This window comes from Pristis pectinata, chromosome 23 (genome assembly GCF_009764475.1).
Source record: "Pristis pectinata isolate sPriPec2 chromosome 23, sPriPec2.1.pri, whole genome shotgun sequence".
Classification (NCBI taxonomy): Eukaryota; Metazoa; Chordata; class Chondrichthyes; order Rhinopristiformes; family Pristidae; genus Pristis; species Pristis pectinata.
Window position 1 is genome coordinate 16,192,996 of NC_067427.1, and position 25,057 is coordinate 16,218,052.

Genomic DNA, 25,057 nt, shown 5'->3' on the forward strand with positions numbered 1-25,057 from the left:
AGCTCCAGAATGGATATAAAAATCTCAGGCTAGAATGGAATGGATAAAGTACCAGGGTAAAATAAAACTGAACAGAGGCTAACATTAAATAGACAGCATAGGAAGGGGAAAAATATACTCCAATGACAGATCTGCATTTTGTACATCTTTGACAGCCTAATGTCCTTAATTGTTTTTCTTAGATACAGTAATACAAGGTTCTTAAGTAGTGGTAAATATTGCAATGAAGGAGACATAGAAACTAATTTGTGTTCAGCGAATTCCCCACACAACAACAAATAAAGTTTTCACAAGAAAAACTGCAGGTGCTGGAAATTTTGTGTTGCAATAAATAACATTTTGTTGTTTCAGTTATACATGATTGACCTCTCCTCACTCTTCTCCAAATAGTGCCATAGGATCTTTCATGGTGATTTAGTTGGTTAACAGGGTCTCGGCTGCTGTCTTATTCAAACAGCAGGTACCTCTAACTACAGCTCCAGCATTTCAACCTAGATTCTATATTTATGTCTCCGTAACAGGATTTAAACTTAGAGTGCCAACCACTGAGCTGCAACTTGCCTCCTTCTTCAGCTGCTCACCAGCTCAAACAACCCACCCCACTAAATCATTCTTCAAGCCAGAGGCCAGAGTCAGTTCTTGCATGTTATTCAGCTGTGACAACACATTTAAACTTAATCCTGTCCTCACTCAAATGAGCAAATTCACCCATGACAATGATGATGAGCAGAAAATCCAGTTGGAGATTGCTACCACTAACCCCCCCACCCCTCTATCTGAGCTCAGAAATGCTATGGGTTTAGCTAATTCGTTACAGGTCAGGGCTAAAATTAGTGATATACTGGTCTGCAAGACTCTGCATTTTACCACACATGACAGCAGACTTGTATACACAGTAAAGAGAATGAGACAAAACTGTTTATTCACATAGAAATAAACTTTATTAGTAGATATTTTTATTTGAACATAAATACATAGGGTTGAAACTCAGTTTTGCTCTGCAACATAACAGGAACAACAAATAGAGAACCTTGCTTTCATTGGTTCTGCTCAACTTGCATTCATAATTTAAGAAACTAGTAACAGGCTGCCTTTGGCAAATCAGCATCTTGGGTTCCCACTGTGAAGTTCCAAAATGTTCTTCATTCAGATGTGAAGTAAAAGGATCAAGCTGAACAGCAGCATTACAGTACATTTGTATTTGTTCTCTGGAGACACTCTCCCAAAAGAAGGGGATTCGCAGCAAAGTTCCAAAACAGGGTCGGCACAAGTACAATGGGATCTGTGGAGGCACTTTAATGCCATTAAGGCTTTGAAAACAGACCAACGGTCACAGTTTACGGGTCTTGGAGTACAGGTCTAGTACTCAGAATCTACCTCCATTAATCAATATGCCTCGTTTTTATTAATGTTTAGTATTTATAAAACCATATTCACATGATCAACTGATTTACAACATGAAAATAAGCCTTCAGTGGAAAACACCCAATGGTCCCAGAAAAATAACATTGTATTAACTCTGATAACATATTTGAGAAGGAACTTATCCATGTGCAACAATAAACCACTTCATTCCCTTACTTAATGCTCCCCTTCCCCCAAAAATGTTAACAGTGCAGATTACAGCCTTGCATCAAATTAGTAAGATTGCCTCACAGCTTCCGCATAGAATCCTTAACCCACAACCCGAGTACAAGACATCACTGGAAATAAGCAAGGTTTTCACAAAAATCAATGGAACGAACATCCTGGTCATCCCAAAGAACACTGCAGAGTAGCGGTTTAATGCCCCTGTAAATTTTTGTGCAAATATCTAGAACAGAAACAATTTGAACAAGGCAGAGCCCAAGCCATGCTCCAAATCCATTGACTAAATTTAGTGATTACACAGTTTCAATTAAAGCTACACATGGTTTTCACATATCTTCAAAATAAATAGATAAATAGGGAGCAGGGAAATCCCTCAAAACTTAGCTTTCGGCACATAACAGCCAATATTGGAAACACGAATAAGGCAGTTTGCAATTCTAAAATAACAACAACCTGCAAAAGGTTGTGCAACCAGTAGAGGAGCAAATTATAGTTGAGCTCGGAAAAAAGGAAACTGCCCTTCTTAAAACAAAAACAAATCAGCAATAGCCTTTCAACTAGCTGTAATATAGAATATTGCTGCTTAAACAACATTTTGTTTTGAAACAGTGTGAGCAATTGAGATCTTTGCTTCAGCTGAACCACACTTTTAAGACCTACTGCTGTAACATGTTCAAATACATAAGGATCAGACTCTCTCAATGGAGCCCAAGGTTATCCTGCTAAAACCCACATTTTAGACAGATATCATCTGGTCCCAAAATCCTGCAGGTCCCACATGACCGTGATACTTGTAAACCAGAGGCACAGGCTCTGTGCCAGTACTCGAGGAGGTTTGCATCATCATTCATTACTTTCCCAATATCCATAATGCTCCCTCTCCGAAATGTTTTTTTTAAATCAAATCAGACTGTAATTCAATGATCCTATATACATACATCACAAGCATTTCATGCCCTCTTTTGAAGATTCAAAAAAAAATGTGGAGGTTTGTACATCACTGGCAAGCAAATGTCCACAGAACCATACAACAAGGCCTTTCTATTATACACCAATAGAGACACCATTATTCCCTTTACATACGTCACACAAGATAGTTACGTTTGACGGCTCAGAGCTTCTTCATAAATATTCAGAAAATTAAAAGGTCTTCATTTTAAATCGTTGCAATGACTTAAAATGGAGTGGCTCATCTTTGTGAAAAGCTCAAGACTAAAATTCAGTGCTTTGTAATTCACAATCTTTCAACAATTTAATATACCCTTAAACATCTCCTGCAGAAATCTGTTACACTGGGAAGAGTTGCACATTGTAGGAGAAAGCTGGACTGTGCAGCACATGTTTTTTTCCCCCTTCCATTCCTTAACCTAATCATCTAAAGAGGAAAATACAAATAAAATCTAAATATTGAAACCTAGGTTAAGCATTAACAACACACAATAGAGGGGGCCTGGAAGAATCTTAAAACCACACAAAATGAATAGCTAATTTACAGGTTGTGCAAATATCAGCAACACACAATCTGTCCTTATTTAGATCACATTTATTAATAAATATCTGCTTAGCCCCAAGGTGTACAAAAATAAATAATTTACCCTTTTCTAAATGTAAGATGACCACTTAAGATTTCCTTAAGACACAGCTAATTACCTGCAACACAAGGTAATTTCAAATCAGCTTTCTCTGGGTTTAAACTTCAGCATGGTACTATGACAGATTTGTGTATAGGCCTAATATTTAGTTGCTTCAGTGAAAAATTAAGCCTCCACTATCACTGATTATGAGCCTTGTGAAAACTTGTAAACAATAAATAATATAAATATCCAGTTTAAACCAGCACTACATGATAAAAGCCAGACAATAACAAAATTAATTAAACTGGTAATGAAACTGATGAATTCCACAAGTTTGACAAAAGAATGATTGTTTTTGTTTTAAAAAACTCACATGCAAACCAAAATCCTTCCTTGAGCTTCCAGTTGTAAGCATTACACCAGATCAGGAAAAAACCCTTAGGCCATACTACATCTGGTATTTGTGGGAATTCTCTCTCTACTGATTCAAACATTCATTAAGACTTCTGATTTGGTTTCTCAAGCCCTTCATCGCAGGTTATTAATGATGAAAAGTGATATTAATGAATGAATACTTTAAAAGCATTCCTACGATGTTCCTGTGTTTGTTATCTAAGCCACTTATTCTAAATAGGATAATACTGCTACTGGAATAGCAGATAAATATAATATAGGTGTGTAAGCATTCACCCTCTATAACAACCAACATTTGATGCAATGATCAAGATGGTCCAAGTGACCTCTGAACATGTCACAGTACAACCAATGAGCCAAAGTGGCACTAGTACTGTACAAAGCATCTCCATCAGGGATTCAGGCAGCATTTTAGAGCTGATAAAAATAAAATGCAACTCAGAAAATAAATCTGCTGATAAATATTGGGGAATGGTCCCTTTAACCCTCTTCCCCAGTGCGTCGTTATTTCACTAGTGTTTTATGACATTCACAGAATGAGATGGTCAAATCCCAGGATGATCACCCAAGATCAAGCAACTTCAAACAAGTTTTCCCTCAAGTCTCATCATCGCGATGTGACTCCAAGTGTCATTTTCAAGTTTTCATACACCACATAGCTAATGCTCACAGCAGGAATAACTTTCATGAAATTTGGTGCTAAGCCTCTGTACAGTCCAATTGCTCCTTCTGTGCTTAGAATGTGTCTGAATAGTCCAAGCATTGTGTGCTGAGTTGCTCCTTCAGTGGTAGCTTTAAAGGAAGAGAAAATACTTGTGATTTCTGTTTGCAATCAATGGAAAACCATAAACTCTAGATATCAGAGTACAACTATCAGACCAAAGAAGATTAAAGATGCTAGCACCATGAAAAGTATCCTACTAATGTATTAAAACATTACTAGAAATTAAGGATATAGACTACCTCAAGAGAGTTTTATTCATGTTGGTAAGAAGTGCTGCTGTCGCCTCACAGAATCCATTAATAGATCATTTGATAAAATCTGGAAAAAGACTCCCCCCCTCCCCCCCCCCCCCCCCCCCCCCCCCCCCCCCCCCCCCCACTCAGTATCAACTTGACACCTTAGCCAATTACCTTGTGCCTGCATTCGTGTCCTGACAAGTGCTAAGGGGTAACTGGCTAACTGCCCACATGTGCTTGAAACGGTGCCACAAGCCAAGAGAACAAAGACCCCAGGATCCACACTATCAGTGGCACAGCGCTGCAGCCATGAATTCTTCAAAGTCTAAAAAGAAACAAAAATGCTCATGATAAACTTAATATATATCCAATTAGTAAAACCTCATACAGTGTAAGGCAAGAACTTACTTGTAACAAACAAATGAAAATTCAGCAATGAAATTAGGTTCTGCAGTCAGGTATGGTTACAATAAAACAAATCCTGCAAGTTGGAAAACTCACCTCATATATAGCCAAGTCTATTCCAGCATAAGGAATGATGCCCAGCATATTGGGAACATAGCCTTTGTAAAATGCAGTAATTCCCTCCTTCTTAAAAATGTGCTTTGCACAGTTAAGTATTCCTGAATACTGTCCAGTTTTCCGCAGTGCCAGCCGAGTTTTTAATACCTGATGGAAGCAATAATCAAACTTAGAGAGAAACACAGAACAGCATATTTATTTTTAAATAAGGGAAATATAAATTAACAAACAGATTTTCGCTCTAAATAAAGTCTTTTTACCTCCATTGGATAGATGGTGCTCTGAGCAATTACTCCAGCTAGTGAACCTGCAATCAATCGCTCCTGTATTCCCAGAGTTTGTTGGTTACTGCCAATGATTCTCTTTATCTGCAAGGTAACATCCACAATGAAAAATATGATGATCAGACAAGTAATGGTTATTCAGGTTTCCTTACCTCATTAACATTTAAAAAATCTCTATAGGACTAATGCAACTTTGAGCAAAGTTATAATTACTAATAATGTATAGTAAGAGTAACTTATCAGTATATTTATTGATAATTTCACTTTTAACTAAATTCTATTTCATGAATGCAAGACCTTCCTTCTACTTCAGCTTTCTCACCTGCTCATAAGCCATGAACTTGAGAGCAGACTCAGGAGCAATTTTGATTGCATTGATTCCGTTTCCTCGCCACAGAGACCGGAATCCTCCTTCTTTAATCATCTGGCTAAATCCTCCCGCAATACACATGTTGTTAGATTTGGAGGCATGAACCTATTAACAATGATTTTAAGCTGTTAATGATTAAGCTGTTAAGCATGATTTTAATGTCACTAAGTGCATCAGTTATCCTTACAAAACATGCAAGTATTTTTACAAAAATCACTGATTAAAGGAATAAATCTTCTGCATAAAAAAAATTAAAATACTTTTTAGTTTAAGATTAGAAATCAGGGCATTATCCTGCAAATGTCAATAACTCATCATGCCTTTTATGACCAGGTTAATAATACAGACCAGTAGAATATTCTTGTCAAGGCCCTGGCACGAGCAGCATAACTTGACAAATGAATATAATTTATGCAGAAGTTCTATCCTATTTCCAAATATATCAAATTCAGAGGGAGAATCCAGATAAATGACTGAGCTGAATACTAATAAATGAAAATTTTTAAAAACTGCAGATGCTAGAAATCTGGAAATCAGATGCTGGAAAAACTCAGCAGATACTTCCCTTCCCACTATCCAGGGACCCAAACATTCTTTCAAGATGAAACAGTGATTTCATTGTACTGCATTTGGTGTTTACAATGCAGCCTTATCTACACTGGAGAAGCCAAGGCAGATTGGGTGCATGCTTTGTGGAGCACTTGTGCTCAGTTCACAGGAAAGACACCAAGCTTCCAATTGCCTGCAACTTTAATTCACTCCCACCCCACCATTTTACTCCCACTCTGATCTCTCCGTCTGTGGCCTCCTGCATTGTTACGAGATCCAAAGCAAAAACAAGGATCAACACCTTATCTTCCTGATACAGGGTTTTGACCCGGAAGGTTGACAATTCCTTTAGCCCCACAGATGCCACTTGACCTGCTGAGTTCCTCCAGAGATGTTTTTCTTCCTGTCTATATGAGCACCATTTCTGTCCGCCATCCATTTTTCTTTCCTGTGTATAGTTCTGCAGGCCAGACATGTTCCAGTAGGCCAGAACCAAATCAGCAACAAATTACACAGCCATAATATCTTATCCCATCTGCCACATGCGTTCACCCCTATCAGAGAAATTCCCTTGGTTTCAGCCACATTTCACTGTTACCCACACTAACTTATTTCTCTTATTCTCAGGTCTGAAGGAGGATCTCGTCGGTTTCTCTATCCATAGATGCTAACGACCTGCTTAGTTTTTCCAGCATTTTACATTTCTGTTTTTTTGTTATCCAACAAATGCAGGTCCAGCCTGCCAGGCAAGTACCAGGACCTAACCATTAACAACTCATTACATGGACCTGACAATTATCCCCCTCAAGCCATTTCAACTCATCCTGTACAGACACTCCCTTTGTTTTGCACCTCCCTCCCCTACTAAAAACTACCTTGCAATCTTCTTTCCCAGTTCTGACAGTCTCAAACTTGAAACATTGACTGTTTCTCTTTCCACAGATACTGCTTGACCTGTTGAGGTTTTTCCTGCATATTCTATCTTTGTTTTTTGATACCAACTGAGTCTGCCTAATAATTAACATATCAATAAAACAAACAAATTTCTTAGAAGGTGATCACCCAGATCAAGCAAATCAATCTACTTTAAAAAAGAGCTGAGAAATGCCAATTTTACACATTTCTCATGTCACACTAATATTTTAAAACAAAGCCATTAGTCTATTTTGCAGAGGTCTGCTTTATCTTCTTTACAGAGCCAAGCAGAAAAGCTGGTTGAGCCAAAGGAAAGCAGTTCTACCTTATCAATATCCTATTCACTCAGTGAATTATTCCAGTTAGTTTATATGCTTCACAAGCTCTTTGTACAGGAAGACATGTGGTTTTCTTCAAAGAGAATCCTGTCAGTTAAGATTATCAAAATTCTCTTCCAGTTAAAGTCGAAAAATAGTACAAGATGCTATGCCCTGAAAACATCAACTTGCCTTTTAAATAAAAGTCAGCTTCTGACAATCAAATTGTGTGATGCAAAATATACAAGTTCCAAACTCACTAGGTATAACTGGATGCAAAAATCACAATATACATACCCTGCAGCCATTAAGTATCACATAAAGGCAATATTTTCTGCTCTGATAGCTGGCTATCAGGAGAGACAAAACTAAGCAAACTGTGTACAAAGTTTGTTCATCCTGATGTCTTGTCTGTGCTAAACTAGCCTACTGCATCCAGTATGCAAATTGATTTCTGCGTTGTTGGCTGAAAGATAGGGAGGGCAGGGAGATGTAGGAAGAAAACATTAAAAACTTGCTCCTGATGACCAGCCAGGCATACATGCTGGAAATGTGGGGGTAGGACAACTGAGCTATGATGCACTGAGTAATCAAAGAGCATGCCAACACTTGTGGGGGACTCACCTGCATTAGTACCTTGAGCCGATCAAGTGGGGCAGTACACGTTCTAGACACAGCACCTGCACCTCCTCCTGCCACTAGCTGTCGCCACCACATGCCAGTTTGCTTCTCCTCCTCCGTGAACTCATCTGGAATTGTTAAACTCTCGCCTACATCAAATATCTGAAACATAAAAATGATTTCTTTTATTTCCCCTCAATGGGTAAATCAAAAAAATGAACATATAAATAACAATTGCCATAATAACCTTTTCCAATGTGGTGGATCTGTACTCCAGCTTAAAATTTACTTTGTTAGATACAGACTAAATTTGAAGATGGAAATAGTTTGAATTAAAAAAGCAGAGTTTTTTTTTTAAATGAATTTCATCAACAGATGTCCAAAGGTTATTTAAACTCTGATCTTTGCTCAATTCAACTGTTGAGCAATGGAAACAATTGCTCCATACTAATCAATCTGATTTAGTGAGGTACATCAACATCCAATTCTCAGCAATTAAATGCTTAAACTTGACCACAATGGAACTTTACAGTTCAAGTCACATTTATAATAAAGTAGGAAGAATTCTTAATTACTAAGTTCCATGTATTATACAACTAATCATCTTCTGCAAAAACTCAATCCTTTCTAATTAATCTTTGAATGTAAAAATTTAAATTTAAAATGCCAATAATAAAGATAGAAACAATCCTTTCAAATAAAATCGGAATCAACATGTGCTTTTATTGAATCAATGTCACATGAGCTATTTTTTGTGACAAAGCAAGTCACCCACTAACTGCAGATTAAAGCACAAAAGTCTTGACAATTTTACAAAGTAACAATCACTGACAGTTCAATATCTGCACAGCCCTGAAAAGTTATACAGATTATCCCAGTAACTTAGAAATTTTGGAAAGGTTGCTCACATCTTTGTTCTATGCAAGAAATGGTAAGCAGAGAACATTAAAGTAACCCAAAAAAGTACCCTTCCAACCACCGACTTGTAACATGTTCTTCAGAATCTGAAGAACCAGCAGCCACAAAAAGCTTTAAGCTATTACTTTACAACACCATTTTCTGATACTGCTGTGTTTCAGAATTTAGACTACACCTTCAGAAACAACAGGAAGCAAGATAATATGAATTGTTATAATGTGAACTTTTTGGTTACTATTACACACCCAATCACAATTAGAGGATTTTAAACAACCAACTTTTACCCATGCTTCCTCCCACGCCCTGACCATCCAAGCAGAAATTTGCAAGCTGGCAAGACAAAACCTCTGAAAGAAGAGCAATTTTCTCCACAGGAAGGTAATTTATAATCTTGATGTACAAGTTGGTACTACCATTCTACGACTCGTTAGAAAGATTTCTATTTTAATTTTCAAGACTGGCACAAGTCTCAAGATTGCAATGGTTTTCGGTTTTGAAGTACTGGATACTTGAAAAGATATACCAATTTTAAAGCTATTCCAAAAACCTGAGATTAGATTTGCTACACAAAATTAATTTTTAAAATTCAAGCAGGATTTGGATTTGGCAAGTCACCCTTCCATCCCACGACCCCACCTCCACCATATCCCCACTCACTCCCCAGAATCAAAAGCAGCATTTTGTCTACAGGTGCTTTTGTACCCAATACAGAAGATAACATGACTCACTCATTAAAATTGGTCAACGTCCTGTTTTTAATCACAACTCAGATAATCCATCCCTTACTGAATCAATACATTTTATTCAGGTGGAAAGTGATATCCGAACTACTTGAATCTTTCACAGAAAAATGGCAGCACGATGCACTGTGCTCAAAGCAAAAATTATTCAACACAAAACTTCAATGATTCATTGGGGAACAGAAAATATTCACTTTTTTTTTTGAAGTTTAACAGATTCATCCAATGTAAGATAAACATGCAACATTAATTGCTGAAACTCCTTCTGTTGCCAGTCACTTCAACTCCCCCTCCATCACTGATATGTCAGTCCTTGGCCTCCTCCACTGCAAACGTAAAATGGAGGAACAACACTTCATTTTCTATCTTGGGACCTTACAGCCTAACGGGATGAACATCGAATTCTCACACTTTAAGTAACCCCCTCTCCCACCCACCTTGCCTCTTTTCTTCCCTTTCCCAGCCTCTCTCTTTTCCCTCCTTGCCATTGTTTTTCCTCTCTGCCCCTCCCTCCATACCTTTGAACCATCCCCTAGTGGATCTGCTCTCCGCTCCTCCACCGCATCTGCCTATCACTCTCTTTTATCTGCATCAACCTATCACCACCTTGTGGTCATCCCACCTCCTCTCTTTGGTCCACCTATCACTGCTCTGTTTTCCCTCCTATATATTGGGCTTTCCCTTTTCCTATCTTCAGTCCTGACTCGAAACATTAACCATCCGCTTTTCTCCACAGACGCTGCCTGACCTGCTGAATTCCTCCAGTATCTTGTTTTTTCCATCTTGATTCCAGCATCTGCAGTCCTTTGTTTCCCTTGTGATAGGCTGATCCAGAAGATTAGGCACATGGCGTCAATGGAGACTTGGTAGACTAGATTCAAAGTTGGCTTGGCTATAGAACAGAGCAGTAGTGGAGGGGTGTTATTCTGACTGGAGGTCTGTGACCACTGATGTTCTGCAGGGATTAGTGCCGGGACCTCTCGTCTGTGATGTATTTATGTGATGATTTGGACAAATATGTAGGTGGGCTCATTGGCAAGTTCACAGATAACATGAAAAATTGATGGACTTGTGGACAGTGAGGAAGGTTGTCAAAGGATACAGATCAGTTGGAAATATGGGTGGAGAAATGGCAGATGGAGTTTAATCTGGACAAGTGCAAGGTGTAATACTTTGGGAGGTCAAATGTAAGAGAAAAGTATATTGTAAATGACAGGACCCTTAGAAGCATTGATGTATGGAGGGATCTTGGGATGCAAGTCCATAGCTCCCTGAAAGTATCAGCAAAAGTATTTAGGGTGGTAAAAGTGGCTGGCTTTACCTTGAATCTTTTCCTCCATCCACTATGCAATCTTTTCCCATCATAGAGCTCAGGGCAGAGTAGCTGTTTTAGGAGTCTGGTGTTGCAAACAATGGTTTGCAAAACTAAGCCACCAGAGTTTAACTATGGCCTTAGTACTGGGTACTGGGAGAGATTACTGATATCAATTTGCTCATCTTTCCAGTGAATTTGGAAGATTTACCTGAAGTATGGTCAGTGGTATTTTTCCCAATGCCTAGTGATGCCCGCTGTAAGTAGTCCAGATCTCAGGGCAGGGATCACCGCTGCCCACTAGAACCCGAGTGTTGTACCATAGCCAAGGTTTTGATCTTCAAATACCTTTTTCCTCAAATCGCCCATAGCCTGCACTGACACTTAGGATAAGCAGCCATTGATGATGACATTCATCGCTGCCTTCAAAAGAAGTGGCTCTGAGATATGGAAAGCGTTCCACATTTTCCTGGGTGTAGTCTGGAACATTATTTGTGGGAGGGCAGTATAGTACAGCAGGAGCAGGTTGGTAAAGGATTTTGCTCTTTTAGATGTTGAGTGATGGCCTGCCTTCTTGTATGCTTTAGTGAAACTTACGACAATGGATTGCAGCTTGGCCTCCAAGCATACCCAAAAGCAAGCATCACCTCCACGCCAAGACTCAACCATAGAAGTTTGGATAACCTGTGGAAAAGTTGTTGGGCACACAAAGCAACAATGCATCAAGAAAGCTTGAGAGTATTCAAGCAATTATGTGGCTTTGTTTGACACGAGTTTCATTTGGAATTGTTCTGTTGTAGACCTATCAATTAATATCATAGCTGCAAATCATTGTGAACAAATGTACTTTGAAGACAAATTTCTGTAGGCAGCCGAATCTGAGGAGGGTCTTCCACTGAACTGATGAAGTCAAAGGCTTTAGTGAGGTCGAAATACCCCACGTATAGTGGCTGGTGCTCTGTATTTTTATTGGAGATGCTGCATATTTTCTATCATGTCCATTGTGTCTCTGGATAGCTAGGATCCACAGTGATTCAGGGAGAAGCTCTTCAGCCATGGAAGGAGGCAGCTGAGAACTCTGTGGACAAATCTCCGTGATGGACAGGAGGGAGAGACCCCTGCAGCTACCACAGATTCCTTTCTTGAACATGGTTATGATTATAGCATCTCCGAGATCCCCTGGAACATCCTTCTCCTTCAAGATGTGGGCGATGAGGCGGTGGATTGACACCTGTATAGTACAGAGACTCTTGACTTCTCTAATAAGAGCAAGGACTGATTTGATAAGAGTGATCAAAAGGTCAAAGAGCCAAAAGGAAAAGGAACAGCTTTACAGGCATCTGAAGGCAGGTGGTCCAGCAGGGAAAAAAAAAGGAACTAAAAAACAGATGGAGAGAGCATAGGAGGCTCTGCAACTTAACAACCATGACTTATGTGGGTTCTTCAACACTGTAAAAACCATCTCTGCCCAACCACCAAAGCACCATACTACTGAGAGACTGGAAAGGAGGCAAACTCATCATATACAGAGGCAATCAACTCCCAATGGAAGGAGTGATCTGAAGCTCTTTGTGTATGACACTCCCCTTGACATCAGTGCCCTTCACTTCATTCCACAACAGCCTATTTGGGTCAGCCTTGCTACCAATTAGATGTACTAATATCTTTTAAATGCCAGCAATGAAAATTTTTATAGCAAATTTTAACACCTGACGTTAGAAGGTATCAAGTATCAATTCAGGAACCAAGTATGGTGCACTGTTTGGTCATGAAGTTACAAACTACAATCGACTGAATCAGTATAGATGTATAGTTGAAGGAGCTCAGCCCGAGTAGCTCAGCTGGTCTGAACTACTAAGGAAAATGAAACCAAATGGGAAAAGCAAATCAAATTCATAGAACTTTATAACATGACTACAAAGAAATTTGGATATTGTCCTTGTTCTCTGAAAAAGCAATTTTCTTAGTTTACGTATTTACCTACTTCCCTGTTATAAACTACTAGAGATTATGCTCCCAATAATGTTCCTGGAAAGGCATTTTAAAACAATCAACTATATTATAAAATGAACGCCCTTCCTCGTCCTTCTTCTGACAATGACTTTCAATTAATGCCCTTTATTTAATTAGTGACCACCACACAAAGTATTCCATTTACCACAAAAAAATCTCGGTATTGAACGCTGTCAGATCTCCTCTAAACCTTATGTTCTCAAATCTTCCCTCAATTTCTTTAGTTCCTTTCAAGTCTAAACAAATATCAGTGTGATCAGAATTAGTTTTGTTCTGCAAAAGGATTAAAACCAAGAATGTTAGCTTTGTACATTGTGGACACATTCCTAACAAGATTTCTTATTCCTAAAATCTCTAGCAATTATAAATCTTAAATCATGTTTAATATTTGGATTGTATGTATAACATCTTCATGGTTTCACTATAGACATGTCTTTTCAAGCATGTATGAGAATGCAACAGAAACTGGGATAGGGGCAAAAGCAATTTCAACAAAACTACACGTGGCTATTCTTCTTAAGTAATTATTGTCAACATAGTATTTGCTGGACTTACTGTGGAGTGCTTCCAGTACAGAATTATTTCAGGAATGTTATCCGCTGGATGCAGAAGATGATAATCTCGCCATTCATTCCAGTCAATTGTCATTGTTCCATTTTTATCCATGCTATTTAAAAAAAAGAGAAAAAATAACCGTTATATAGTGTGGTTTCTGTATATTCAACTCTCATTTAATAATCTTTGACTGATATAATTAAAATGTTAAACACTAGATTTTCTCATACTATAAAGTAATTGCTAAAGGATGTTAGGAATAAAATTGGAAAGTTAAGACAATGTAGGCTCAAGTTGGTGCAGGGACATTATTTCAACCTATTTTGCTAGGGAGGGGTGAAGCTGCATATGATGGATACAAAATGCTGTTTATATATTTCAATGAAGTAGAAGCAGAGAAACAGGCAGACATAACTGGTACTTACTAAGCAATAGGGCCCCAAAGGTGCCCTCTCCAAATTCTGAAGACAGAAAGCAAAAGATGTAGAAAAATAGCACAGATAAAGTATTTTGTACATATAACAGAGAACATAGAACAATATGCTGTAATTCTTATTCCCACCAAAATCTGCAGCAAACCATCCTTTATTTTTCAAAGAATATCAGCTTTAAAAGCTTTGTTGTCACCTTCCTCAATGTCACATGATCAATGGTGATGTGTACTTTGCAGAAATATCATATCATTTTTCTAAAAGGCAGCGAGGATGTCAATCAAACACAAGCTCATAAGGTCTATCCAAAAATGTCAGGAACAGAAACATGGATTTTGTGTTAAATCAGACAATTTTCATTATGTCAGGCAATACAAATGTGCAGAAGTGTGAATGTGTTTGGAATAAAAGCGAAAAAAAGGTTTTAGACAATGGAGTGCCATTAGTATATTAGCACGTCATGTCATAACTGGATAATCATGGAATTCCATGTGTAAGTAGTTGGGGTAGTGGGTGGAAATTAAAACAACAATATCACGTGTTGTGTTGTATCACCACAGTAGCAGCTACTGAATTGGAGTTATTCAGATTTGACCAAAATATTTTTTTATATATAAAGTTTCGTTTTTACCTTATCACAAAGGGAGGGTCATTAGACAAATGTATATTAAAAAAATGAAAGGATGCTTTAATACAGGAATCTTCTCATGTATCTATCAGCTTTTTGACATTATCTGGTTTATAACCAAACGGAAAGAAGGAAAATAAACACAGTAGAGGATTTTTGTGCAATTGAAGACAAGAAGAAAATTTGCAGGGAAACACCACATATTAATAATAATGGTGCAAATAAATTACAATTACTAAAATTCAAAAGGTGAATGTTTTAAGAAGTAAAATAACTCACCGTTTCAGGATCTTCTCTGCCTGCTGTTCTGAAATATGTACTCCAAGGTCACGTAATGACTGCATGATTTCTTGTGCATCAATTTTACCTGAAAAATTAAGAAAAAAAACCTGAATATACAATCTATTGAACACTATGAACACACTCACTGGACACCACTAAAAGACATCCAGGCCACACTACAAGCCCAAATGCCAAATTCTATATTGTATTGCCCAAGATTTAAGATAAAATGTTTATTTCACTTAATTATATGCATTTATAAATTACTAAATTGCACACTGTTGCAGGAAGAAAAAACTAGTTCTTACCATCGTTTTTCTTATCTAGGCTTTTGAAAACCAGCCGGAGTTTCTTCTCATGATCTTTTAAATAATGAACAAATTCTTCAAAATCAAGTTGGCCATCTAGGTCTTTGTCACCAGCTTTAACAATTTTTCTGTTTAAAACAAAAACAAATCTTTTATTTTCCAGACAGACAATAGGGAAATCTTGTGATGGGAAAACTACTTTTGAAACAAAACCTAACACATTACTGCCTATTTTGGGTGGGCAACTTAATCCTCAAGGAAAATCAGTCTCTACTCCAAAAATTTTAGAGACCATTCTAACTAATGTTCTGGTACAAGTGGCCTACTAACAATTTTCATTATCATCACAATTTTGTTCAGTATTTATAAAACAGATTTCTTGACACAATATATTCTGCTTGGAAGAATATTGATCAAAAAGCATTATGTTAATGGTTCTTTCACAGTCCATGGCCAACTTAGATCCAAGTTAAAGAGCCCTAAATAGCCTCTTCCACGGACAAAATTCCAATAAATGAATGGAGACAAGTTAATTTCTTCCCTCCTTACCAATATACATTATGCTGCAAACTGATCCACAATTTTTAAAATGGAGTCAGGGTTGTAACTATATTATAGCCATACAAAATGTCAAGCTCCAGCAAAAATCTTGTATGCAAGGATCAAGTTCCTCACTGAACTGAATGTCATGTCAGCTGATGGAAGACAGCTGTCTCAGCAGACACCAAGTCATGCAACTATCTACATTCACTTAGAAGCAAGTTGATGCGAGATATACGACTTTTTTTTTTAAATAGTTTCTATCGTGAAACAAATATAAATGATAGCTCTACAGTCACTCAGGAATTTGGGATTATTTGGCCTCAAATTTTATGTGCAGGGGAATCAGAAGAGAACAGTTTTCCCTCAGAAGCATTACAGATTTATGTAATGCATTAGCACACTGCCAAGCAAAATTCTGTGACCTATATCACTAACATGGAGAAAACATATGGTTCAATTAGAAAGTATTTTATTTCAAGGCAGAAAAAGTAGCTGTATGTCAAGAGTTTACAAAGAGTCTGGGCTGGTGTGCAACGTTTAAAGTACTTGCATACCTTTAGCAAAATAAAAATGTTGTTCAAAAAAAAAGTCAAGTGTTCAATGAATCCAAAGATCTTGTGTTTCTGCGAGGCTGCATCAAGGTTCATTACAACTTCCTTGCTCTTGTATTCTTTACCCATGCACAAAGTCCATGACTTTTTTTTTTAAAAAGCAAACATATTCTTAACCTATCCAGAGACTTTTAGAGCACTACACACACACAGATCCTCAGATCTCAATTCTTGGACCATTTTCTGAATTGTGCTGTTTAATTTACATTGTCTCTGTGTTCTTCCAAGCAAAATAATGCTTCACATTTCATAGCATTAGAACTTTACCTGCTACCTTTAACCCGCGTCCTTAAAGCCCATTACAATCCTACTCACAGATCACCAAGCCTCTTATGTTTTATGAAATTCAGGTTATGGTAGCTTGCATTAAAATGGTAATACTGACAGAAGACTATATGCAAGAGACTTGTAACCTATCCCTCTTCCCAAGCTAGCACAGCAAGAAAACAGCCCAGTATTACTGAAGTATTGAAACAAGTTCAAGCAATGTATTTTCTACTCAGTTATCAGATAATTAAGGGCTCCTGAAACTTAAGAGGTACTTAAGGTACTGACCAATCTAGAATAAAGACAGTTAGGATTTACCTGTCTCCACCGACGATAGGTCAGTAACTCGTGCGAAGGGATGAAAAGGCTGAGCCTGAACAATGATTTGAGCTCAGCAGGCAGCTGTCCTGATTCAAAGTATTCAAATTCTCTTTCCACAGTGTCTGGCACTGGTACATTTAAACAGAGGCACAGCATACTGACCAAAGATTTTTTGGATAAATTATACAAACTAAGACATATAAAATGTATAAAAATTAAATTAAAGTGATTGAAATTATCTAGCACCCTCCGAGACAGCACTGAAGTACTGGGTGGCTGACATTCACAAGACTGAAGGCCATCTACGTCACTTTTATAGAAGAGTAAACTAATCCCTACCTTTCCTGTCTACGTAGTATCAAGACTCCCTTCCTTCTCATCAATCAAACGTTAAGATTTACATCACATAACATGCAAAGTTCACTGCAGATTAGTAATTAAAGATCCTCGGCCAAGTTTCAGAAAAACAAAAGCAAAATAAAGCATGGCTGAAAATTTTAATAATTTTGCTTAATATTGGATTAAACAACCTGTTCAGTGAATATTGATTGCTTATCGACCAAGAATATTGGCAATTCTCCAGCATTATGCAATGGACATACTGACGTTTAAGCACACGTAAATGAGTGAAGTTCACCAGCATATTTGCGCCATGTTCCAAGTTCAGAGAGTTCACAACATTACATTTCAACAAAACTAACCATGAACTTTATATATCCAAGCATGTGTCCACATTACCAAATCTTTACATAAAATGCCATCAAACTTAAGTTTGGGCACACGACTGGAACAGTGATCCTGTATACTGGAGTAATATACTGTATTGGAATAGAGCCAGTGATGATAGCAGCAACGACCACTCACCCTGGGACCAAATGCATCAATGCTTCCCACTTAGTGCAAACATGTTTCAATATGTTTATTTCACTTATTCCCATAATGTGCAAGTCTCATAAGAGGTTTGTATGCATTAATCAAATCGTACTCATTATACTGGAGTTCACAAGTTGCCTTAAATATCCATATTTTACACAAAATTTACCAAAAAGTATCCTGAATCTTTGTAGAAAAGTCAAAACCGAACAAACTAAGTGAAGGACTCTGATACTAAGATAACATTTCCAAACTTAGCAGTGAACTCAAAGAACCACGTCACAGCCATTAGCCTCCAAGGATCCAAATTTAAAGCGTCTTTCAGCTCACACTAAGTAAAATAATGGCTGCCTCAGGGAAGTATCACAGGGTTAGTTGTCACAAGTTCTTGCTACAAGATAAATTAACTAAAAAAGTGTTCAATCTATTTTCAAAAAAGGAGATTCACATACCAGCCTCAAAATTCCAAGGAGATCTACTATTCTTCAGGAATTACATCAAACTCCTAAGAAACAAAGGTGACTCCAAGTACAGTTGCTGACAGGTGATTTCTGGTGGCTGCACGAGTGACTGAAATTCAAACCAAGCAATAGACATGTGGTGGGGTGCACAGATGGTTGAATTTCCTCTGGTGCAAGCTAAGCGAACACTAAAGAAATAACTTGAATAGCATGTGTGCCCATCTGTACCACTCAAGGAAGTATCCTACCAACACTCCGAACTCCAGTTGAAAACAAAGCTGGAGAACAGAGTCAAGGACAATATATCAGGATTACTATTTGTAGAATGATGGGCTCTAGCTTTCATTTTAAAATTTAATAAAATCATGGCAGGGAGGCAGATTGCAATTCCATGGACAAACTAATAATCAGGAAGAAACAAAAAATTTGGGAAAAGAAAACCATTAGGCACAATAAGCCCAATTCCTGCAATTGAGGTCTGTAACAGGAAGATGTAGTTACAAACCTTAATTATTTTTTTCTACTCATAATTGCATTCAATCTCTTGACTTTAGACCATTTCAATTGCTAATACCTTCCACAATAACAAAAAAAATTCCATTTAACCCTGTTTAATCTTAAAGATTAACCTGTGCCCCTTCGTTGTTAAATATTTCAGAGTGATAAACAATTTAGTTGCATCAGTTGTGTCAATTCTCTTCAAAGATTTTGAAAACTTCAATTGTCATAAAGGTCTTAATAAGCAAGTGTTTAATATTTCATTGTAGCTTAAATTTGAGTACCTGGAAGTAGGCACATTTTTCAGCTCTATTCTTTCCCAGATAATTCCTGGTTGTGATTACCCAGGCTGCACAAAAATACAGGAGCAGGCCTGATTAACACCGTGCACTATAGTAAATTCCATCTATTCTCCATCCCTCCACCAATGCAGAGAGCTTGGAATTTAATAAATTTAAGCCTTTACATTTAATTACTGAATTTGTTTTGTTTAACATTCGGTCCAATTTGACTCCTACATCAGTTATACTTATGGACCATGAATTTAGTTGTCACCTATAATCTAAGCACTCCAAATTTCCTGATAGTCAGGTGTCAATTTATATTTTAATGCAGGAGCAAGTTTTTCAACATACCAAAGTGACAGCAGCAGCTGTTTTACTCACGAGTGGTCATGCTGGCCATTGTTGTGAAGTGGTTCCCAAGATGAGCCAGCCAGAATTCTGTGGAGTAACTGAATACCCAGCGTTACTTTAAAATACAGAGATCTTCTCCATGTGCATAAAGTTTAACTGCAACAATGAGGAACACAAAATAATCAAGAATTAAATGTGTAATTCCCTTACCTACTGCGATACTCCTCTCACCTTGGTCACAAAATATCCTCACACTGAACTTGGTTAACAAATTTTAAAAATGCTTTTTTTAATTAATGCCAAAAACACAAGCTGGTGTGATCATAGCTTTCACCTCATGATGATGTGGATCAGTCTTTCTTAAATTCATTCTCAAAATGTGAGCAACACAAGCAATTTATCATTCATTCCTCTCGGACAGGCCATTTTGAACAATGAAATCTGTGTGGCAAAGGTACTACTGGAGTTCCAGGATTATAACCAAATATGTGAACATATAGCGATTTATGCAAAAGATGCTGCACAATTTAGAATAGAATTTGGAAGTGACTGTGTTTCCATATATTTACAACTGTAACCCCGTGGCGAGAGATTTTGGTGGTGTTGCTAAGAATGCTTCACAAATTGCTTAAATTGTGTGCACTGTGGCCATGGTATGTTGGCAACGAACAGGACTCCATCCCCATGCTTGTTTTCAAATAGTATTGAGCTTCATGTGTTTGTGGAGCTGAACTTATCTGACAAATGGAATACGTTCCATAAAAGGCATCATTACATAAAAGGCAGATATCAAAGCATGAAGTAGCATTGGGGACCAAGGAGGAGAACCACTTGCTCTGACCAGTTGAGTGAGGTGAGAGCAATTGCCCATAACATCAAAGCAGAATTCAATGAGCATGCCATCAAGGAGCACTGATAAACATGAAGCCAATGGACATCAAAAGGGAAAACACTCCAATGGTTGTAGTCATACCTCATACAAAGATGGATTGATGGATGAATATGGTTGTTCAAGGTTAAAATGTTAGTTATCCCAACCCCATGACATCAATGCAGCAATGACTCAGAGCAGTGTCCATGCCTGACTATCTACACCCAATTCATCAATGACATTCCATCAAAAGGTCAGAAATAGAGATATTTCCTAGTGATTGCACATTGGTCAATTTCCATTTGCAATTCCTCAACAACTGGAACAGTCATCCCTGCATGCACTCAGACTTAGACAACATTGAGGCAAGGGCTGAATAGCGACAAGTAACATTAATGCCTCAAAAGTGCTATACAATGAACAACACCAAAAAGACAGTCTAATCACCTCTCTTGACATTCAATGGCATTAACATTGCAGAGCACCCCACCCTCAACATCCTGTTGGTCCACATCAATCAGAAAGTCAACTGGATAAACCACAAATACTCTGGCCACAAAAGCAGTTCAAAACCTGGGTATCCTGTGGCAAGTGACAAACTTCCCAACACCCCGAAGCCTCCTCAATATATTATCTACAAGACACACATCAGAAGTGTAACAGAATACTTTCCACTTGTTTGGTTGAATGCAGTTCCAAAGACTATCAAGCAGCCTGACAGTATTCAAGACCAAGTACCACTTGATTTGTACCCAATCCACTCCCTAACCATTCATTCCCTAACCATCCAGTGACTGCAGTGTACACCATTAACAAATGGAACTACAGTTACTCCCTAGGCTACTGGGACAATAGTTCCAAAACTTGTGGCATCTACCACCCAGAAGACGACGACCTTCAGGCACACAGAAGTACCACTACTTGCATATTCCCTTTCAAGTTCACTATCCTTACTTAGAGTGTCAGGATTTAACCCAGTGACAACGAAGGAAGAGCCTTCATTAAATGTCTCTACCTCCAACAGCACCAAGGGAGCACCTTCACCAAGACTGTCGTAGTTCATGAAGGTGATTCAGCAGTATCTGTTCAAGGGCAATAAATTCAAGCCTTGACAATGATCCTCAGATCCTGAAAACTAAATGAATAAAAAAAAACATACCAAAAGCTTTGTGCCAGGTAGAACTATAGCCACTGGGTCTTATTAGTTCATGAGTGCGGCTATAAGCTGACATTCTTTGCCAATTTTGATGGCCCACATGGTAATGGTGAGCCATATTCTAGAAATACTGCAGGCAAAGGGCACATTCACAGAATGTAGCAGGTTTTTGTTGAGCTATTTCAGGAGGGTATTTAAGAGTCAACCACATAATGGTAGAGTCAAATATATGCCACACTAGATAACATGGCAGACGTCCCCCCCCCACCCCAAGTTATTGTTTTAAGACAATCCAGTATTTTCATGGCTACCAATAAAGCTGTTACTTTATACCCCAAATTATTTAAGTAATTAAAGACTGGTAGCTGTAGTGATTTCTGGATAACTAGCCCAGTAATGCAAGAGGTGTACCACGACATCTTAATCATTATACTACTACTGTACCTTTGATGACTTATGCAGCATCCTAGGCCCACTGAACAGTTTAAAACTCCAATAATCCAATTGTTCAGCATCTGGAGTGCAGGCTGGGTGCACAGATGGGGACAAGGTGAGGACCACTGTGAGCCGTGATCAGAGATACGTTTGTAGCCAAAGCCAGAATTCTGTGTAATTGTGTCTCTAACTCATTTTGGCAAGCTGAATTCACTGGGTTCTATTTCCTGCTCCCTTTAAACTCACCAGGTTCACTGGAAAATATATGGACTGTGCAACCTACTGATAAAAGATGAATTAAAGAAGTGTTGGAATATCATTAGCATTGGGACACCCAATAGTCTTGTATCACTAAAGTCCAGAGGGTGCTGGATAATTGAAGTTTTACTGCACCTGAACTCTTTGGTGGCATGCTCAGTCAAATTCTACTTTGATATGAGGGACACTCAAGGTCAAGACACTTCCAATGAGACCAGATGTTACTGGCTTATCCATATGCACTTTGTTATATAAACAACTCCAAAAATTAAAGTTGCTGATGTTAGCAGAAAACCACTTAACTTTCCTACCAGGTTTTTCTTCAGGTGTTAACCTGCTTACTTCAAGTTTATCCAAATACCAATGGAATATTATAAATGTCTTAACCTTAGTAAACATTAAGAGCTTTTTAGTTTTCAATGACATTTCAAGCCAGTGAATTCTCCCTTCAGCTTTCCTTGTACTAATACCTTCATGTTTGAAATTCAAGGTGTTCCTTAAAGGCCATTTGGCATCAATCATAACTAGGATGGCTGAAAAAAAACATTCTTATAATAGATGGAAAAATGAACAACAGGCCAACTTGTACCTGGAAGAATCAAAAGCTATTAAAAAGCAAAGAATTAAGGTGATTATAGCCAAGTGACCAGGTTAAAATATGAAAAAGAAACAATCCAAATCGATTTTCCAGATGGACCGTTTGTCTTGCTATTTGTATATAGGTAATTTTTTTTTTGCAACTTCAACCATATTGTAAAATTTTTACTATAGTATACCAACATAAGAATGAAGACCAGACAGAAAAATAATAGGTCTCCTCATTTCACTGTTATATTTCTTATCCCCATGCAATTATAAAGTACTCACTTAAAACATCATTCACACAATTTGATAAATGGGAATCAAAACTGACTGCTTTTTTTTAAAAAAATGCTAGAGGCATTATTGACTGTTTCATTAAATATTGGTATATAGCAGTAGCTGGACAGCTTCACAAATAAACAGAATATTTCAATACTCCCAAGCTTCTGTAAACCGTGCCCCCTATCAACAACTAATGTGTCAACAGTAAACATATTTGAAGAGGAGGAGAAGGAACATATGGAAAGATGGGAAGCAAGATAAAAAGATTTAGCTAAGGAAACACCTTGGCACAAGGAAGGTAGTTAATGGGAAGAGCAATCAATCCCATCACAGAAAGTAGTAGATCAGTGACTGAAGTAAAATTGCATACTTCCACTTCAAAACATTTTCTATTCCACAATCTGTCTATCCCCTCCATTACCACCAAGCCCATGTAATAGAATTAAATAGATGCAACTGCATGGTTAACTAACCAAGATTTGGAATTAATATTCAAAGATATTGAGAAGATGCAAAACAGAAAAGGAAGCAAGGTAATACAGATCTTCAAGAATGGGACAAAAAGCAGTAGCGGGGAAGGATCTTAGCTCAGAAATCACATAGAATCAGTTTGGATGGAGCAAAGAACAAAAGTATTGGTGAGAGTTGTAATACAGACCCACAAATAGTAATGCAGAGAATAGTACAAAGCAGGAAACTAGAGATGTATGTAACAAGGCAACACAATCATGGGGACTTTAAACCTCCATTAGACTGGAGGAATTACATTAGCAGTATGATGTGGGTATATTTAGTCCTTGGAGAATGAGAGATGGTATTCTTGATTGATATGTTAAGGAACCAATAAAGGAACAGGTTCCAGTATTATGTAATGAGAAAGGGCTAGATGATGCTATGATAATCAAGGGCTCTTCAGGAAACAGTGACCACAATATGATATGACGCTAAATATAATAAAATCTAAAGCAAGGTTTTAAGTCTGAAAAAAGCAAACTATGAAGGCATGAGATACAAGTTGCCTGTAGTAGATTAGGAAACAGCATTGAAAAGAGTGATGATAAAACAAATCAGTGGTTAACCATATGTTATTTATACCTTGAAAAGGCAAAAAAAAGACAAAATAAATGCTTTAGTACATCCAGAGATCCTTTGTACAAAAATTGAAATACCTATAGCTCATTAGAACTATAAACTAATAATTCAACAACTTACAAATTTAATGGATAAAATTTAATATGAGTACATTCATCTGAAACAATGGCAATTTAACATTTAAACTAAAGATTCATTTAGCAAGCTATCTGGAGGAGGTTAATACCTTAAAGCAGTTGTTTCCAAACTTCTTCAATGCATACTCTTAGTATCTTTACTGCATACTCTCTTCCATAGTCACCAGCTGCTTACATACCCCAAGCACATTTTAAGATTTTAACTTCTTACATACCAATGTTATTTATTAACTCTAGAAATGATTGATTCTTCTATCACCCTGACAGGCAGCTAACTTTTCCAGCTTAAAATAAACTGCTGACAAAAATGTTATTTATTGCCCATTAATATCCAGTCATTCCCGAACATTTTAATCAAATTGCAGTCTACAGCCATTTACAACTGAATTATGCCAGAGTTCACACAATCAGCGCATTTCTATGTTTAAACAAAAGAAACCCAAAAAGGAACATTGAGACACCATGAAAACCAAAGAATCTATGACAGATATGCTTTATTTTAATATTCCATTTCTTTTGAACAATTTAAACAATGGCTGGGTAGTGCAAAACTCTGATAATCTGCTAAATGACTACACAGAAATCCTGACGGTTCAGCATCTGGATCACCAGAAGGACCAGGGCACACAAATTTGAGATGAGTGCAATATACGAGTTCAAGGCAAAATTCAGAGGATATTTCTGACTCCAATTCACTGCCCATCAGGCTTTCAAAAAGGAATAGGTAGGCAA

The 25,057-nt window shown here is 37.6% G+C and overlaps 1 protein-coding gene across 1 annotated transcript in view; it reads right to left on the bottom strand.

Moving 5' to 3' along the window:
* Positions 1 to 929: 929 nt before the first annotated feature.
* slc25a25b (solute carrier family 25 member 25b) overlaps positions 930 to 25,057 on the bottom strand; it is a 42,524-nt gene continuing 18,396 nt past the window's right edge. The window contains exons 2-11 of the mRNA XM_052037051.1: positions 15,304 to 15,430; positions 14,993 to 15,080; positions 14,080 to 14,115; positions 13,655 to 13,766; positions 8,120 to 8,278; positions 5,667 to 5,819; positions 5,321 to 5,428; positions 5,040 to 5,207; positions 4,713 to 4,863; positions 930 to 4,370 (exon numbers count right to left, since the gene is read on the bottom strand). Of these exons, the coding sequence (XP_051893011.1) occupies positions 4,186 to 4,370; positions 4,713 to 4,863; positions 5,040 to 5,207; positions 5,321 to 5,428; positions 5,667 to 5,819; positions 8,120 to 8,278; positions 13,655 to 13,766; positions 14,080 to 14,115; positions 14,993 to 15,080; positions 15,304 to 15,430 (1,287 nt within the window). The 3' untranslated portion in view covers positions 930 to 4,185. The remainder of the gene's footprint in view (positions 4,371 to 4,712; positions 4,864 to 5,039; positions 5,208 to 5,320; positions 5,429 to 5,666; positions 5,820 to 8,119; positions 8,279 to 13,654; positions 13,767 to 14,079; positions 14,116 to 14,992; positions 15,081 to 15,303; positions 15,431 to 25,057) is intronic.